The 18,531-nt window shown below is 50.8% G+C and overlaps 1 protein-coding gene across 2 annotated transcripts; it reads left to right on the top strand.

Annotated features, from left to right (window-relative positions):
• Nucleotides 1-16,839: 16,839 nt before the first annotated feature.
• Nucleotides 16,840-18,201, top strand: HELT (helt bHLH transcription factor). Of its 2 annotated transcripts, none has more exons than XM_059818197.1 (4): nucleotides 16,840-16,866; nucleotides 17,228-17,332; nucleotides 17,480-17,576; nucleotides 17,708-18,201. In XM_059818197.1, the coding sequence occupies exons 1-4, from the start codon at nucleotides 16,840-16,842 to the stop codon at nucleotides 18,199-18,201; spliced, it is 723 nt and encodes a 240-aa protein (XP_059674180.1). The 2 variants fall into 2 exon arrangements, with proteins under 2 accessions (XP_059674180.1, XP_059674179.1); XM_059818196.1 differs by having other exon boundaries at nucleotides 17,705-18,201.
• Nucleotides 18,202-18,531: the final 330 nt, after the last annotated feature.

Here is an 18,531-nt window from a genome sequence, read left to right as displayed (position 1 = left end):
CTGCTGTTAATGCTTAGAGATTAGGGTGAAATTTAATAAGGATTACAAATGAAGAATTGCTTATTAAGCAATTTACTTCTCCCTTTTACTAGGGTTGGACAATTGCCTACAGTACTCCCTTGAGCTTTCTGTCCAGGGTGTTTAAACATGACACTGCTAATGCAGCTTCTTTGAAAGATTATGCCTTGGTATAATAGATTTAATCAAGAAAATCAGTCTGGTTTTCTTCCTAAATTTTCTTTTAATGTCTTCCTCCTTCTCCCTTTATCTGTTTTGCCTGAGGCCCCACTTCATCTTCCTCTCCAACTGCCAGATAACACAACAGCGGCAAATAAAAAAGTGCTTTGAATGAAAGAGAAGGTAGGTGCCACAGTTTGGTAAACAAGACAACTTCCAGTGAAGAATGTCTGTATAAAAGTCATGAACAAAAGCTGCTTCTTTTTTCTTTTCTGGACCCCCATAACTTTGCAAAAGCCAAAAAAGAAGTTGAATATTTGCAGTAACGCTTCCAAAAGACCACGAGCTGGTCTTTTTCATTGCTGTCCCCGAGCGGTACCACATTAGAAGTTCCCAGGCATGTCCCGAAGGTGCCATATAGCGTGGTACCGAGATGCTTGACCTGGCTAACAGGCTCTGCTGCTTCCCAGACACGAGCTGGTACCTCCGTACGGCACTGTGGAGCATACATCCCAGCTGCTGCTAGCTGTGGGCTCCCTGCACCATGCCCTGCTGCACGCTACACATTCCGGGATTTCGTACTCCTTACAGATCTTTCTCCTTCTGGCACCTCTCTGGCAATGGCTTGTGACGAACATCAGCATTAGAAGATATTTTTGCAGCTCAAGCAGTCTTTTATGTACTCAGTAACTGTGAACGAAGAAGAAATCTCCCTCTGTTACCTAACAGATCCCCAAGACCTATTTTAGAGCTTCTGTAACACTGAGGTTAAAGACCAGAGCAGATCAACAGCTGCCTGGAAACACCTGCTCACATTTATCCCTAATGTAAATTCACTAAGTTCAGAAGCACTACAGCAGAAGTGTATTTAACCTGTTGATTCCACACATATCTGAAAAACCACAGTGTTCTCAGACGTTAGCTGCCTTAAAAGATAAAGTTGCATTTGTCCTGGAAATAAATATTTATTCAACGCAAAAATCAGTATCATTGTTAAGAGGGAAAGTTTGTACTGACACTTCAGTGTTTTAACTCCGTGTTTAGAAAATCAAGAAGATGAACATGCAAGTGTAAAGAAAAACACTAAATAGGCTGAACATGCCATCAGGTGAAAACAAGCTTTCAGTGCCATCAGAGACATAATTTAATGCCCTCTGGTGCTAATGGAATGACTCCAATAGATTCACATGGACTATTTTGGAGTCAAAAGGAACAGTGATTGTGGCATAAAATTAGTTTTGTTCTGAAATGGAACATCCAGGTCCGAGAGCGAGATGTAGCCATGGCCCCTTTCCTCCTTCTGCTCATTGCTTTGCACCATGCAATGCATATACCCCTGTGTCAGCGCCTGCAGTATCAGTTGCCAAGCCTGAGTACTCCTCTGTAGACAGGAGAGGGACATCCAGGCAACATCCCCACACAGAGAAAATCTAAAATAATAATACAATAATAACCCACACAAACATTTACTTCGTAAAAGTGAATGCTATGACAAGGGTGATTCCTAAGACCACCTCTGCAACAGAGTGGGAATGGTTTGAGAAGCACCCAAAGAGAGGTAAGTAGCGGCAATGCCAGCTCACACAGAAAGAGTAATAAAGACCATAAATAAAGAACCAGAAACCCCACCTGAAAAGACAATGCCATGGTCACTCCCACCAATAAAAACTAGCACATAATGTGTATTGAATCAGTCTGTACTTCTGGAAAGGTACCCAGTATATAGCTTTTAAGTGGCTGATGTGACTGATCACACTAAAGGACTTCTCTTGACCGTGATCAAAATACACGTAAAGGCTGCAGTGCTGACACCAGTAGCAGAATGACTTGAGCAGTGTATTTAATGTATACATCCAATGTAATGAAAAGCTGGAATTTGTGTTTATCATTGAGAAAGGGAAATATCCATAGGCCATAGGTGAGGATCCAAGTAACAGAACTTACAATGCAGGGATTTACAAAACTGTGGTTGAAAATCACTGCTTAATAAAAATAGCACAGTTGTAATTTAGAATTAAACAAACCTGTTTCAGGTGCCATCAGGCACAGTTGTGCCCATCCAGCCTCTCATGTACATCTTGAACTCACTTCTGCTGTCCCCGACTCCTGTTAGAATGGTCAAGAGGTTAGCACAGATTTTTCCCTTGATGGTAATAAAAAATTAATATCCTAGGTATTTAATCCTACTTCATAGCCCCTTAGTGTTCATCAATCTATTAGTTCATCAACGTGTTTCTTGACAGTCTCCTTCCCATCCTGCAGAGCAATGTCATCTGGCTAACATGACATTTTAAATAAAGATACTTTTATTACAGATGGAGGTACCAAAAGGAAAAAAAAAAAAAAAGCCCTGCACTCTCCTAATTTCACTTGCAGTTTCATTAACGCTTTTAGCTTTCAGCCAGTTTAAAGTGTTATGAGAAAAATCAGCTGATGCATGCTACAGAAATATCTCAAAAAGGAAAAACATGTCAACATTACTTCACATGCCCCTTCCGATTTTATGACAAATTCTATTTATTTTTCATTTGACTTTATACCGATGCATGGGGATTAAGAACAGAATTGAACCCACAAGCAGTGCTCCTGTTTTACACAGCAAATGCACTGAAACGCATCTCTCGCAACACTGCCTGTGCTGCTTGATGGTGCTTTTCACTGCACATCCTCTTTTGAGTACCGTCATAGCAGACAGCCACGTTTTCTCATTATTATTTTGAACCAAATTCTTCTCAAGACAGACACAGGTTAACACACTGTAGGTAAAAACAACCTGCAAAAGTACATGCTGAATTAACAACCTGTTTCTACAATATTGTATTTGGACAGCCTGCATCCCTAATTGTCAAGCAAATAAGTGTTTGCTATAGGCTTTTGATCACAAGTCTAACACAAACAAGGGAGGTTGTGACTTCCATCTCCACAAAAACACTAGCAAGAGGAAATAGCAATGTGCAGAAGACTGCTTGTGTACATCCTGGCCACAGGTAAGAGGACGGACAAGTGGAGAGAGGGATTCCAAAGCACAAAAGAGAGGACAGAAAGGGAATGGAAAATGACAGAAAGATGTTGGGAAAATAGTCTTCTTGGGAACCTTGATGATCTTCCCTTCCCAGTCTACCTCTCACCCTTTTACATCTGCCACTGGGTATCCTATGTACCTGTGAATGGTGCTAAACGTGATTTACTCCATCAGTATAAAATGGTTGTCAAAATTTCCCTGGATGCCTTGTTAATAAAATGCAGTATTTCCTCTCTGCTGAATTGCAGTCTTTTGGCAGTTTCCTCAGATTGGGACTCTGTGCTAAGAGAAACTAGCAAGCAGCTACCACCTACCAAGCAGACCGGCAAGTTCGCCATTGACATACAACAGCTGTTACACAGCCCTGTGCACAGCTGGTGCGAGAGAAAAACTTTCACTGTTTAAACACCAGTTACTCTCCCAGCTTTAATTTTTATCTCTCATCACCCTTCTCCCTTGTTATTCAATTAGCTGAGCAGAGGAGCCGGATCGCCAGAGCAGTGGGGTGAGCTGCTGGAGGTTCCCATTGGCGTTCCCGCTGGAGTGGGAGCTTGTGCAACCCAGCCCAGCCCCGTAAGTCAGATCTGCTGCGACAGGACTCCTTCCTCGCCCGGTTTCTTCACATGGGATTGCCAGCTGTCAAACTAGGCAGAAGGGATAACTTGGGATGATTCAGGTGCGAGGATGAAATTAAATTAAATTAATTTTTACCACTTGTTAATTATCATAAGGTTGCCTCTTCCCAGGCGGTGCACATCACTGGCAACCAGAAGCAGGGCAGAGGGAAGACTGCCTGAAGACAGCCTGAAGAAACCTGGGGCCGTGCAGACCATGGTCTCCAAAGGGAGGAAGAGGCCAGTTACAACACTGGAGAAAGCTGCTAAGACGCTGTTCCCTTAGATGAACTTTCTCTTCTTCCACCGCGTACTTTAAGGTGGCAGCGCACGCTCTGTTGAAGTGCAGTACGCTGGTCCTGTACGTTTGACTTGTATGCTGAACACCTGCAAGCGGCTCCACAGAAACGACAGCATGGGATGTGCTCAGGCAGCAGCAGAGTCTATTGCTTCATTGAGCTGCCATTTATTAGGTTTCCAAGGGTTTGGGACAATTCTTCTATGGACTTTCCAGTTGCTATCAGAGCTGTTAGGCATACTGCAGGCTCACTGATGCATCCAGAGCAGCCATTTGTCCAAGGTGACCAGGATTTTCACATTTCACGTGCCGCACTCCTAGAGATACCTAAGAGATTCCTCTCTTTCTAGTATCAAAAGGCATTGCCGTGGGCTGATTTTAGTGGAAATCAGGTTTTTCCAGATTCCTGGCTTTTGCTGGAATCAGTATGACTTTGATAAGAGTGGGGAAAATGCTCATCAGGTTCCTTCTGCACAGATCTATGCAGCAGCAGGGGAAGGAGGCTGTCAGGGGACCAGGGGAGAAAAAACATCCTGGCTCAGGTTTAGACAGGTTATAGGGATCCTGAAGTTACCCTAAAGTTACTGCTTTACCCCATTACCTGCAAAAATCTGCTCTGTTGGCACAGCACTTGGCGAGATGCCTGTTCACCTTTTTGAATGTCCCAGCTGTCAGGTTAGGGGACATGAGACCTCCCTACCTCTGCTGTTGTCAGCCATAAATGGGGTATCTTCAAAGATATCTAGGACACACTGAAAATCATAGAAGTTGAAAGGATCCAGTTTTCCGAAGTATTGTATTGCAGCAGACAAACATCATCCTCCCATGGAGAAGAGGGGAGGGCATTGCTTCTCATAGCCAGTAATTTCGACATCTTAGGGAAATTACTGGAAAAATTGGCATTGCCAGTACCAAGCTATTTTTAGGACTGTCCAAGATAATTTCAAGGCAAGTGATGTTGAATTTGGAACAATCCTCAAAAAACAGTGGCTGTCAGCATGGCTTATACAGAAGTGATTCAGGATCTGAAACATGCTCTCCCCTAGCTCACCATTTTTTCCACCCGTATTTTTTTACTCTTCCCCTCCCCTCAGCTGAATGGTGAATCACTATCCTCTGATAATCTCACGTTCATGAAAAATCATTTGCTTTCTATTTGCTCCAGAACATTTCCTTATAAGTCATATAAATCTGGGCTTTGCAAATTATACTCACGCCGTTGTAAGGTTTGATTTTATAAAGTTGCCTCAAAGACATTTTTTTTACAACAGGCAATTTTTGCTCTATAGGAAGCAGTGTGATCAGTAGATAAAGCAAGCATTTTATTACCCAAACATGCCTCCAAAAATATCAGTAGATTACACAAGAGACTCTGCTGCTGCTGATTCCTCCCACACCATACGGCAGATGCCAAGAACTTTTGTAACCTTTGCCCTACATAATTCTGAAAGGAAAGTGATGAAATATGAAGATGTTGTACGTAAAGATGATGGTAAGCAGTGTTCATTGGCCTAGAAGCAAGAGCACAAAAGGCATGACAGAGCATATAAGCCACACTGTTCATATGTGTGACAGTCTCATGTCCCTGAATCAAAACCTGGAGTGGTCTGTGGAACTCTGGAGAGAATTTAAGCGCATTCATTTCGCTAAGTTGTGTTGCTGAAAACAAGTCAAAGCTGTTAACCATTCAATTAGTCTCCCAGGATAAAAGTAAAGGTGACTCTCTTTCCTTGTGTGCTTTTTACATAGGCCAATTAGATCAACACGCTTGTTGCTTTGAGGGTCTCATAATTGCAGCCATTCCACCTGCAGAACTACTCAGCTGTCCCTAAGCTGTCGTTGTTGATGTTCACTGATGAGCAACACAGCTAGGCACTAGACTTAATGAGACAGTTTTTCTTAATTGACTGTACTGCGTTTAGCCTGTGTAATACAGTAAAAATAGCCGCATCCTAGCCTGCTTTGAATTAGATCCTAGCCACACTGCTATGCAAAAAATCAAATAAACCCTCACGACTGCCCTCTAACGCCAACAGCAGAACTCTGCTGAGACAGCACTTGTGCTAGGTAAAACTTGATGAGAACTTAGTCAGGAGACCTAGCATTTTGAATCAATAACTTCAGCGAAAAAGCACGTCCTACTTCTTGACTAGCAGGCAATTGCTCATTTCAGCACAGATTAAAAAAAAAAAAGAAGGGAGATCTCTAGTGCTACTGACAAATCCTCAACTAAATTGTGATTTTGAACGAAATATTCTGTTTCTCAATGATCTATATGCTATAACGTTTCCCAATAGTCAGTGGTAGTAGTCGTAGTAGTAGTAGTTGTAGCAGTAATAGTAGTAGTATTTTGAAAGGAGGGTAGTTTGCTTATTATTAGAAGGTGATATTTAAAATGCAGCCATGTTTTTATTTAAGGAACAAATCTATCAATAAGCTTATTCAAAGCAAGGTATATCAATTTGTAAAGAACTGGGAAAGAACTAACTTAGGTGGTAGTAGAAATGCCTAACACAGCGTGCTTGGATTGCATTAACTGTATTTCTAGAGAAGTATCAGCTGGCGTCCACGCTAGGGACAGTCCCTGCGGCCACCTGGTGTAAATCCCGAGCGCTCGTCAATCAGGCGCTGTTTCGCAATAGAGAATTCCACGCACCTGATGACAAGGCACACCGTGTGAACTTTCAGCCAGCCGGTCCGAAGGAAGGAACGGCGTTGGCAGCCTCCGGCCGCGCGGCGGTCACCAGAGGGCAGCAGCCAACGCCTGATGTCCCCCGGGCCGCCCGCGGCGCCGTCAGCGAGGCGGTGAAGGTGCTCATGTACCGGCGGGGGGAAAAGGAGCCCCCGTTTGCTAGGCGTCTGAACGCCACTCGACGTTAAGCTGTTTCTAAAACGTTTCTGGTGAGAAGGAACGCCGGCCATGCCGTTTCTCTGTCTAATGGTGCCCGCCTACAGCACCAGAGATGGGCTGTGGGAGAATCGGGGTCTTTCCTCCTTGCAAATGCCAAGGGCAAACTGTGGGACTGATTCTCCGCTCCCTCCTATCTTGTCGGCCACGTGTGCCATGGGGCACGGTTTTGCCGTTTTGCTCTGCATTTTATAGCAATACTCATATTGATACTCATGACATAACAGTGCAGAAATTAGTACTTTTTATATCAAGGCCACATATATAATTGCTTCAGCAAAACAACGCCAGATCGGTTTAACAGAATATGTGATTCCAGTGCTCGACACTGACAAACTCTTCCAAGCGCTCCTTTCTGGCACTTTCATGCTTGATTTTCCCTATCCCATCCCAAACACAATGTATTAGAAAAAGCAGTAAGTAATGCCCGAAGCTTCACGACAGGCTGGGTGCCCAGACACACTCCTGTCTGTACCATCAAGGGGGTGGGGTATGAACGTGAAGGAAGAATGGACCCTGAGACCATGCATGAGGTGGCTGCACACTCTCAAGGGCATGTAGAACAATCTTCCGCCAAATGGTCCATGGGGACAGACATGGCATTAAAGCCAGAGGGGACACGGGTACTTCTTCGCAGTCTCGTACACTCAGTTTAAAAAATGAGCCAGATGAAACGAAAAGTGGTGGCACTGTATTTAGCACAGACACCCTTTCTAGTGTTCTTAAAGACATCCTGTTTTCATTTAGCAGTTCTCATGGTATTTGGTGGTTTACACCTCTGTTTCAGGATACACGGATTTCATGAAAATTACTTTTCTAACGCTTATAAGGAATACTTGAAAACCTGAGCCATAAAGGCTGGAGAAGGAAAAACCAACAATAGAAAACCACAGAAATAACCCACCTTCTGATGGCTTATTGCTGACAATTTTAAGCTCCTGACTTTTCACTCATCTTACCAGTTTGGGGGCTTGGCTCGTGATTTATGAATGCTGGAGTTTCAATATACTCTTAACTTTACCCATAAAGGGCAACTTACTGGAGAAATATTTGGTCACCATCTGATACCCCTATGTCAGATCTACCCGATTTTGTCAGAAGAATGGCCCTATGAGGTTGGACCAGAGCTCCGTTACATTCTCTTTGACATTAGGTAGTGGTGCACTAGGGAAGAACCAAAAAACAGGGTGAGCAAGGGATGATGTTTCCCGAAATACTTTGACAGCTTTTAAAGGAGGTCTTTGTATTCAATAGTCATGTTTTCCCTGCGTAGCAAATGAGGTCTCACCTTGCTACCACCGAAGGTGTACATATGCAAGAAGTGATTATTTTAAAGCCAGGACGTACAATCTAATTTCACACTTGCTTTTGAGAAATTCATGGGATCTTCACATGTTATCATAACCTCTGGGATTGCCTTTGGGCCATGAGTTCACAAACAGGGCTCTTGGCAGTGTTCAAAGACAGACAAAGATAGACAAAGAACTTTACTTGAAGAAGGACAACCTAAACGTTCCCAAAGTAGGAGAGTTTTCAGTGCTCAGCAAGAAACACAGGACTTTCACAGAACAAAAGCTCAGATAGCAATGGAAAGCCTTTAACTCTTGTAACGTACCTTTTTCCAGCAGCAAAGAGAACAGTGCCTCTCAGCTGCATGTCCCAGACCTCCCTTTCTGGTCATATCCATCTCTTCTCTCTTTGAATAAATGAGACACATGAGACACTAGTTACTCAAAGCAACTACAGGATTTGCTGCTAACATTCAGCAAAACAAGTGATGATTCTGCCTTTAGCAACAAGGACCACTCAGCATCCAAGAAAAATAGCCAGTAGGAAGGCCATCCTTTCAGCAATAATGAAGCTGCAAGGGGCAACTGGATGGGGCTGCAGTCCTTGCCTAGAAGATGCAACAGACTCTTCAGGAACCCCAAGGCATCAGTCCCTTTTTTATTTATTTCACAGAATAGACTTGACTTTAGATGCCTTTGCAAAGTCTCTGAGATCTTACATTTATCCTGTTTGCCGTAAGCTGACACTGGATAAACCTCACGATAGTCAACCATCACTGTAACATTTAAGACCACTGATACCACCTCACTGTTTCTACAAAGGAAGGGAAATGAAGGAATGGTTCCCATCACTGAGCCTCTTTTTCTGTGTTTCCTTGTGCCATGACTGTTATAAGCCCAAAGTTTAGACTTAAAAAGCTGGGCACAGCCTGTCCATAATGCAGTCCCAACATTGTAAATCTCTCAGACTCAGCGACAAGGGCACATTTCAGAAATACTTCCCTGGAAGCCAATGTAACAGGGAGTAGTGTTTGGTCTGCTCGATCTCTGGGAAGTTAGAGCAAAGCTGAACTGACCCAAAGGTTATCACTTCGCTGAAAAGAAGTCCTTTAAGTTCCTAACCCATGCATTAAGCTCAGTGCTGAGGGTTCATAACAATAGCGTGCTTGAACCTTGGCATTACTAAATTAGTAGGCTTTGCAGAGTCCATAAATCTCTCACGGGGTCCCCTTTTCCACTTCAGATAGAAAGTCACGGCTAGGAGTTACAACTCTAGAGGGAATTAGGCTCTGAAGTCCTATTGAATTAGCATTGTTTACAAATCGGTCATAAGTATAATGGATGTTAATGAGTCTTTAATGAGTCGAGTTACAATGCAACACATGGTGAAGTACAATAAACAAAAAAGCTGTGCTTCCCTCCCATTTACTCTGCTTGACACAGGTGTAGAAGCCCTGAATCTAAATGAATCGCATCCTATTGAGAATACAGTAAAAGAGATGAATCTGCTCTGTAACTTAAAAAAATACATTTCCTTTACACCAAAGCAAACTGGGACCAAATTACATAGGAACTAAATGTTCACACAGGCAGCTCACAGAACTACAGAATCATAGGATAGCTGAGGTTGGCAGGGACCTCTGGAGGTCCCTGATCCAACCCCCCTGCTCAAGCAGACTCACCTAGAGCCAGTTGCCCAGGACCATGTCCAGGTGACTTTTGAGTATCTCCAGGATGGAGACCCCACAACCTCTCCAGGCAACTTGTTCCAGTAACTGACCACCCTCACAGCAGAAAAGTTTTTTCCTTGTTTAGACAGAAACTCCCGTGTTTCAGTTTGTGCCTATTGCCTCTTGTCCTGTCACTGGACACCACTGAAAAGAGCCTGGCTCCATCTTCTTTGCACCTTCCTTCAGATATTTATACACATTGATAATACGCCCCTGAGGTTTCTCTTCTCCGGGCTGAACAGTCCCAGCTCTCTCAGCCTTTCCTCATACTCCCGTCCCTTAATTATCTTTGTGGCCCTTTGCTGGACTCTCTCCACTATGAGAGAGTCCCTCTCTGTCTTGTACGGAGGAGCTCAGGACTGGACCCAGCACTCCAGATGTGGACTCCCCAGTGCTGAGTAGAGGGGAAGGATCACCTCCCTCAACCTGCTGGCAACACTCTTCCTGACGCAGCCCAGGATACCATTAGCATTTTTTGCAGCAAGGGCACTTTGCTGGCTCACATTCAACTTGGTGTCCACCAGGACCCCCAGGTCCTTTTCTGTCAAGCTTCTTTCTAGCTGGTCACCCCCCAGCATGTACCGGTGTATGGGGTTGTTCCTCCCCAGGTGCAGGACTTTGCACTTCTCCTTGTTAAACTTCATGAGGTCCCTAACAGCCCAATTCTCCAGCCTGTTGAGGTCCCTCTGGATGGCATCTTGACCTTCTGGCGTATCAGTCAGTCCTCCCAGTTTTGTGTCATCTGCAAACTTGCTGAGGGTACGCTCTGCCCCATCATTCAGCTCATTAATGAAGATGCTGAACAGGACCGGAGCCAGTATTGACCCCTGGAGTACACCACTAATTACTAGATGCTAGACTTTGTGTGGCTGATCATCCCCCTCTGAGTTTGGCAATTCAGCCAGTTTTCAGTCCACCTCACTGTCTGCTCATCCAGCACACACATCATCAGCTTCTCTATGAAGGTGTTACGGGAGACAGTGCCAAAAGCCTTACTGAAGTCCAGGTAGACAGTACCCACTGCTCTCCTCTCATCTGCCAAGCCAGTCACTTCATGGTAGAACTTTATCAGGTGGATCAAGCATGACTTTGCCTCTGTGAAGCCATGCTGAGGGAAAGTTTTTGTTTTGCAGCCTGAGACTGGAGAGGAGGGGGTAGACATTTTATCATCATTATACATGTCATTGCAGAAAGAGCCCTTGTACTCTCTGAACCAAATCCTTCAGCCTTTATTCACACCAGGCAGCCAGTTCTAGCTAGTTAGCTATTTACACCACCTCACTCACAAGCAACCTAAGGTACACCTCACCAAAGATTCAAGATTACCTAAATCCCACTGAAATCAATTTTAGCACTCCGTTCTCAGTGTGACAGGCTGTCATTCAAAGAGCAACGCATCCCCTCTTAAATGGTGACGTGCATGAGAAGATAGCTGTCATCAGGAAAACTGTAAATATCTCTCCGCCACTTTGGGGGACTCACCTTGTACAAACACACAGCGCATGGTCTCCAGTTTTGCCATATGCATACAAATATTTGACACGTAAAAGCTGTGTCAGGTTTTCTGTTAACGTAAATCAGCTTCTGATTGGGTATAACAGATATAACTACACCCGGTTTTAATCAGTGAAGCATTTTTTCCTATATAATTCTGTATATATTAGCTAAACTACATATTAGCCTGAAATTTTATGTCTGACAAAGTCAACGCAGGAGATACTATAAATTACAGGACCATATGAGAGAGAATGACTCCCAGATAATCTGTACTCCAAAAAACATTACCTTTTGAAGCCCTGGTTTCTGAAGACACCATCCAGCAGTTCTTTTTTCTAACTTTTTATTACACAAGATATCCTGTCAGATCGCACAGTGCTGTCAGACAGACTGCCAGACAGGACTTCTCCAGACAGACGGTCAATAAAAGATCATAGTCAGTTCAGTGGAGAAAGAATGAGACCGCAGGCAGGGGAAAAGTCACCTCTGTGTAATCTTGGGGATGGATCATCTTGGGGATGACCAAGCCAGGCTGCTGAGCGGGGGTGTTCTATGCCTTTTGAGGCATTCTGTGCATCCACTGAAACTTCCGTTAAGTCATTAAATAAAGTGAGACCTTTTTCAGGTGTCCCATTTTTAATAGTCCTCTTCTGCTGCCTAGTCATCCACAGACTAATGATGCTGAGGCTGACACATGGACTGCAGGTTGCAACATGTTCACATCACCGCAGCTGAAAGTTGTAAGATTACAGAAAGTGAGTCTTTATGAATATAACAACTTCTAACAACCTTCTAACTGGCATTCACACAAACCAGAGGAATCCAAAAGCAAACCAGATCAGATTTTACATTTACATTTAATCCTGAAGAATGATGTGTGTTATATTGAAATTACACTGTGAAATACACTCACAATGAACTGTGCCTCCTCGAGGGTGGAATATAACAAGCACATAGCTGCGCTCAGGAGCACTATTGACCTGGAAGTCCTGTCTGTCACCACAAGCACCAAGAAATACTTGACCATTTCCTAAGATGAGGATCAAAGTTTTGGAGTTTTTAGGATCAAAGTTTAGCTTATGGGCATTATTGTATCTTGCAGCATGAAAAGGACATCCCCTACTGAAGCACTCCGGGCCTTTGAGGACAGCGCCCTGTGACCAACCCAGCAATACCAGAGAGTCATGGCTGCAAGCAAGGCTTGTTCTGTGAAGGACAACCTCGGGATGGAGACGGGTAGGTCCTGTCATGTTTATCACCTCCCCCCTCCCAAAGCCACCATTTGTGTCAGGTGAGCAAAATAGAGAAACGTGGTCCTTCCACTGGGACAGAGGAGGAAGACACAGAGGCAGACTGTAGCTGGAAGCAACAGTAGCATCGAGGTAAGAGGTACCTCTGCAGCTGGGGAACAAGATGGTGACCAAGCAGCCCCAGAGCTGGAGGCAGAGAGCATTAGGAGCTATGAAAAGACTGGAAACTCCTGTTCCAAACTTGCTAGCCCAGCCTAGCCTCACTGAGAGTGCAAGAGTAAACAAACTCCTGGCAAAAGCCAGTACAGCATCAGGAACCGCTATATGTACAGTTGTGGGTTAAACTACCAAATGAAACGCCTTCTCTCATGGTTCAGGTCACTGCTTCTTTGCAGATCCAGGATTGCCAAGTAATAAAGTGACTTCCTCCTACAAGTAGGACCTGTTGCACCTTTTGCGTTCTCCCATTCCCTAGCAGCCTTGAGATCGGCCAGGAGCGTGTGTGCCTTTCCAGATTACACAGCAGGGACTCCAGTACCACTCTTCGGAGCCCCGAAGCAGACTGGCAGGCAATAGGCCAATTGCAGCCGCAGTCACGCTGCGGTACTTGACTTTCTGCACTCGATCCACCAGTTGCATGGACAACACTTCCCACGGGAGACTCGTTAGCTGGCTTCTGGCGTGCATACAGCACCGATGATTTGCAAGCCTAATATCCACAGCGTGAACTACTCGGTGAAGTAATTGCATATAACCTCCAGGTTATATAGGAGTCAAAAAAGAAAAGAGGAGGGAAGAAAAAGTGGGAAGATGATACGTTTTCATAAAAAGGCAAAACTAGATGCCACTTCAAAGCAGCTTGACACCTCCCAAAGGACGGCCCCGGCAGAGCCCGTGGCTGGGCAGAGGACAGCAGTGCCAGTACCAACAGGGCAGCGGCCAAACGCTACCGAGAGGCCACCAACTGCCCGGCTGCAGCCACCGCTCCCGCAGCAGCCGTGCGCCGGCAGCGCACCGGCGGGGCCGGGCCGGGCCGGGCCGGGGCGCTCCCCCGGGGCGCAGCCCCAGCAGGCAGGGACCCCCGGACCGGGCGCGGGGAGAGGGCGAGGGGCGGCCGGGGAGTCGCAGCCTCCCCGCGGCCCCGGAGAGGCGCCGTGCTCCTCCCCCGCTCCAGGCGTACCGGGGCGGGGGGTCCTTGCCAGCCCCTGCCCCCGGCCAGCCCCTCGCCCGGGGAGAGGGCTGCAGCCGGCGGGGGACCCGGGCGGGAGCGGAAAACCGGCGGTGAGAGGTGGGGACGCGGCTGTCCGCCCCGGGTTGCCAAAGAGCCGTGCAGGCGTTTCCCGCAGGGAGATCCGGCAGGCGCTGCCGGGGACTGAAAAACTCGGGTAACAACTTTAAAAAAGCCCTCTCCCAGCTTCCCGACAAGGGAGCAGCTCCGACCGCGGCAGCGTCGGGTGGTGCCCGCTCCGGCTGCAGCCTCGCCGAAAGCCCTCCACGGACGAGGCGGCGGCACACGCGAGGATGCCACGGCCGCCCCGCCCCGCCGCCGCCCCGCGTCCCCCCGCCGCTGTCCCGGCTTGCCCCGGCCGGGCGGCCCGGCCCGCGGGGGAGGCAACGAGAGCAGCCAGCGAGAACATAAACAACTTCCCTCGTGTAAAAAGTTGCCTCGCAGGTGCCTGCAGCTGGCGGTTAACACAGACAGTAAGAGGATCAACTCCCTCTCCGCTAGTGGAGCAAAAGAGGAGGGAAAAAAAATAAAAGCCCCCGCGTTTGCTATTCAGAGTTTAGTTAATTTGGATGATAACGGTTAGTGTTTAATCCCATTGTACGAGAATGAATATACCGAAACCTACAAGGCTCCTGGAAGAATAATACGGCCAACAGCACCGCACGCAGGGGCGCCCGGGCGGGCAGCCGGCCCGGCCCGCCCCGCCGGCCGGGGAGACGCGCCCCGGGGCCGCCGCCGCCGCCTCCTCCCGCGGAGCCGCTCCGCGCTCCCGGCCGGCCCGGGGCGGCTGCGGGCCAGCCCGGGGCGGAGGGCCAGGGCCGGGAGCGCGCCTCTCCCCCGGCCGCTGCCGGGGAGACGACCGGGCGAGGGCGGCGGTGTCCTCCGCCGGGCACACCCGGGGACGACGAGGTGGCGACGGGTCTCGCCATTTAAATCACGGAGGAAAACGGGTGGAAAGAGACGCGGGGGGTTCCGAGAAACCACCTCCCCGGGCTGACACGGCGGGAGCAAACGCCGTTCCCACAGCGCTTCCCGGGGCTCGGCGGCGTCGCCCGGGCGGGCAGGACCGGGCACCGGGCGGCCCCACCGCCTCGCCGGCCGCCCTCGGGTTTTCCCTCCCCGCCGGGGGTGGCGGCGCCCCGCGGCAGCGCCGGGGCCGGCGGCGGGGCCGGGCCGGGGGGGAGGCGGGCGGGCGGGCGGCCCCGCGGCCCGGTGCCGGTGCCGGCCCCGGAGGCGCACCGCCGGCCGTGGAGAGGGCCCGGGGGGGGCCTCGCCCGCCGCCGCGCTGTCGGGGGGGGCGGCGGGCGGCGGGGGCGGGCGGCCCCCCCGGCGCGGCGGGGCGGCCCCGGCGGGGGCGGTGCGGGGCGGTGCGGGGCGGTGCGGGGCGGGCCGGGGGCTCGGTGCGCTCGCCAGGCGAGGAGCGCGGCTGCCCGGGCGGAGGGCGGCGGAGAGGAAAGCTAACAATGCTGTGAAAATATGTTTGCAGAAAATAGACAATTGTTGGATTAAACGTATTCAAGTATGAAATAATGCCTTTTTGTGTAAAAAACCTCAGCAATGTGAGCGTACAAAAGTTCCCCTGTGGCAGTTACTTGCTCCCTTTGTGAGCTTTGCGCTCCGGCGTCTCCACTTGGCGCGTTTAACTCGGAGCCCCCCTTTAAACGCGATTGTTTCTTTCTTTTTAATGACATTTACCGGATCAAAACATGCTGTTAATTCGATCAGAAAGCTTTACCCTCCTTAACAATGCCACAATAATTTCTCCTGAAGTTTGTTAAATTGACCAAAATTAGGCAAATGAATAGGGGGTCTGTCGGCGACCCCGCTCGCAGGTGACACCGAATAATGCACTCTCGGACCAGCTGCGATCCCCTCTTTATTTGCCCCTCTTTTCTTTGACCCGCATTATTAAAATTTAGGCCCAATGAAACTATTCATACTTTTCAATGGGACATTTTCCTATAGGATAATAGGCTACAAATTGAGCCTCTCCAAAGGAGAGGGGGGGAGCAGGGGGGGTAAAACAACAACGCACAGACGCGCACACCACACAAAAAAGGAGCGTCGTGTGCCAAAGGCTGGCGAGAGCCTCCCCGGGCCGGCGGAAAAAAAAAGGGGGGGGGGGGGGATATCGTGTGCCAGCCCCCCGGTCCCACACCTGCCGGGGTGTCCCCGGCGCATAAAGCGGTGTAAACAAAAAAAGCCTCGCTGCCATCTCTTATAAAGATGGACGTGTCACCAAGTCGTGTGAGAAAAGCCTGAGAACAAACGGGGCCACTCCGTCTCCAAGGGTTCTCCCTTGAACTGGGCGGAACAGCCTATTAAGGGCTTACTTAATTACTTTAATGACTCTGGACAGGCTTTAAAATGCAGTCAGCGCCGGGGCTAAGGGGAGGGGTGGGGGGTGCCGGGGATTTGCAGGCAGGCGGCGGGGATGGGGCCGGGGATGCGGCGAGCGGGGCGCAGGGCGCGGTACCGCGCCCTGCGCCCCGCTCGCCGCATCCCCGGCCCCATCCCCGCCGCTATTGTGGGACCGTCACGTGTGTCCCCGAGGTCCACGTGGGGCGACACAGCTGGGCCGCCCCCGGCTGCGTGGACGGGGGCGAGAAGGGGGGCAAAGGAAGAAGAGAGAAGGAGAGAAAAAAAAAAAAAACCCTCATCCCTTTCTCGCCCCCTTCCACCCTGATCTTTAATGCATACATTCCCCCGGCGCCGCTCGCCCCTAATCCTATGGGATCAGCGGGCCCCTGGAGGCCCCCCGGGGTCCCCCCCAAGAAGTGATGGCTTTATAAGGGGCCCGGATAGAGCCGGGAGGCAGTGCCCACCATGGCCTCCAAGCTCAAGGAGCGGAGGGTGAGTCGCTGCCCGCCTTGCGCGCACGGCTCTGCGGGGCCGCCGGGCGGCCCCGGCCCCGGCCCCCTCACCGCCTTTCCCTTCAAAAAGCCCCCCCCCCCCCCAAAACCCAACCACCCCCCCCCCCCCCCAAACAAACCTCCCTTGCCTGGGCCGCTCGCGCAGACGGGGAGCCCCCGGGGCGGCGCGGAGAGGACCCGCCGCCGCAGCATCCCTCCCGGGGCCGCGTCGCGCCCGGCGCCGGTGCTCGGAGCGGGGTCGGGACCGGCTGCCCTGGGGGGGTCCGGGCCGGGGGCGGCTGCCCCGGCGAGGCCGGACCCGGCTGCTCTCCCCCCACTAACGCGCCCCGTCTGTTTTGCAGAGGACGCCGGTTTCCCACAAAGTGATCGAGAAGCGGAGGAGAGACCGCATCAACCGCTGCCTCACCGAGCTGGGGAAGACGGTGCCCATGGCTCTGGCCAAGCAGGTAGGCGGCGGGGAGGGGCAGCCCCTGCGCCCTTCTCCCCGCTGCGGAGCGACCCCCCCCGCTGCGGGGGGGCCTGGGGGGGCGGCCCGGCGGAGCGCAGCGCAGCCGCAGGGGAGAGGTGATGGCCCTCTCCCCCGCCCGTTGCAGAGCTCGGGCAAGCTGGAGAAAGCGGAGATCCTGGAGATGACGGTGCAGTACCTGCGGGCCCTGCACTCGGCGGACTTCCCCCGCGGCCGGGAGAAGGGTAGGTGGGCGGGCGCGGCCCCCCCCGGCCCCCCGCCGGGACACCCGCGGCGTGGGGGGGGCGGAGCCCCCCCCCCCCCCCCCGGCCGGCCCCTGAGGAGCTCGGCTCCGCTGCCCCTTCCTTTCCAGCAGAGCTGCTCTCCGAGTTCGCCAACTACTTCCACTACGGCTACCACGAGTGCATGAAGAACCTGGTCCACTACTTGACGACGGTGGAGAGGATGGAGACCAAAGACACCAAATACGCCCGCATCCTGGCCTTCCTCCAGTCCAAAGCGCGCTTCGTCACCGAGCCCCTCTTCACCTCCCTGGGCTCCCTCCCGGAGCCGGACTTTTCCTACCAGCTGCACCCCGGGCCCGAGTGCCCCGGGCACGGCCACAGCCCCGGCGAGGCCGTGCTCCAGCCGCCCTCGGGGGGGCCCTTCCCCTGGCACGGCGCCGCCCGCAGCCCCTCCCTGCCCTACCACCTCCCCAACGCCGCCGTGCCCCTCGCCAGCCCCGGCCAGCAGCGCAGCACCTTCCTCTCCTCCGTGCAGGGGCTGGACCGCCACTACCTCAACCTCCTCGGCCATTCCCACCCCAACGCCTTCGGGCTGCCCCCGGGCCAGCACCCCTCCATGCTATAGAGACTCGCCCCCGCCTGAAAAAGCCTATTTATGACCGCGGACGCCGCGAGTTACGCCCGGGCGCACGGGGAGGTGCGCGGGGGTCGCGCAGGGCGGGGAGCTCCCGCCCGCCCGCCCCGGGGACCCGGCTCTGCCCCCGCCCGCCCTCTCCGGGGGCCTGGACGTGCCCCCGCCGCTCTTCTTCCCACCTCCGGGTGCGGTGCCTGTACAAGCGACGCCTTGGAATAAATGTTTATACCTGCCGCTCCTTCTGGTTTCCGGGGGGGAGCTTCCTCGCGTGGCGGTGGGGTCTCCCCCCCGCCCCCCAGGGAGAAAGAACACGAGGGAAAC

This window comes from Gavia stellata, chromosome 5 (genome assembly GCF_030936135.1).
Source record: "Gavia stellata isolate bGavSte3 chromosome 5, bGavSte3.hap2, whole genome shotgun sequence".
Lineage (NCBI taxonomy): Eukaryota > Metazoa > Chordata > Aves > Gaviiformes > Gaviidae > Gavia > Gavia stellata.
The sequence above is the reverse complement of the archived record's forward strand: the minus strand, read 5'-3'. Positions and strand labels throughout refer to the sequence as shown.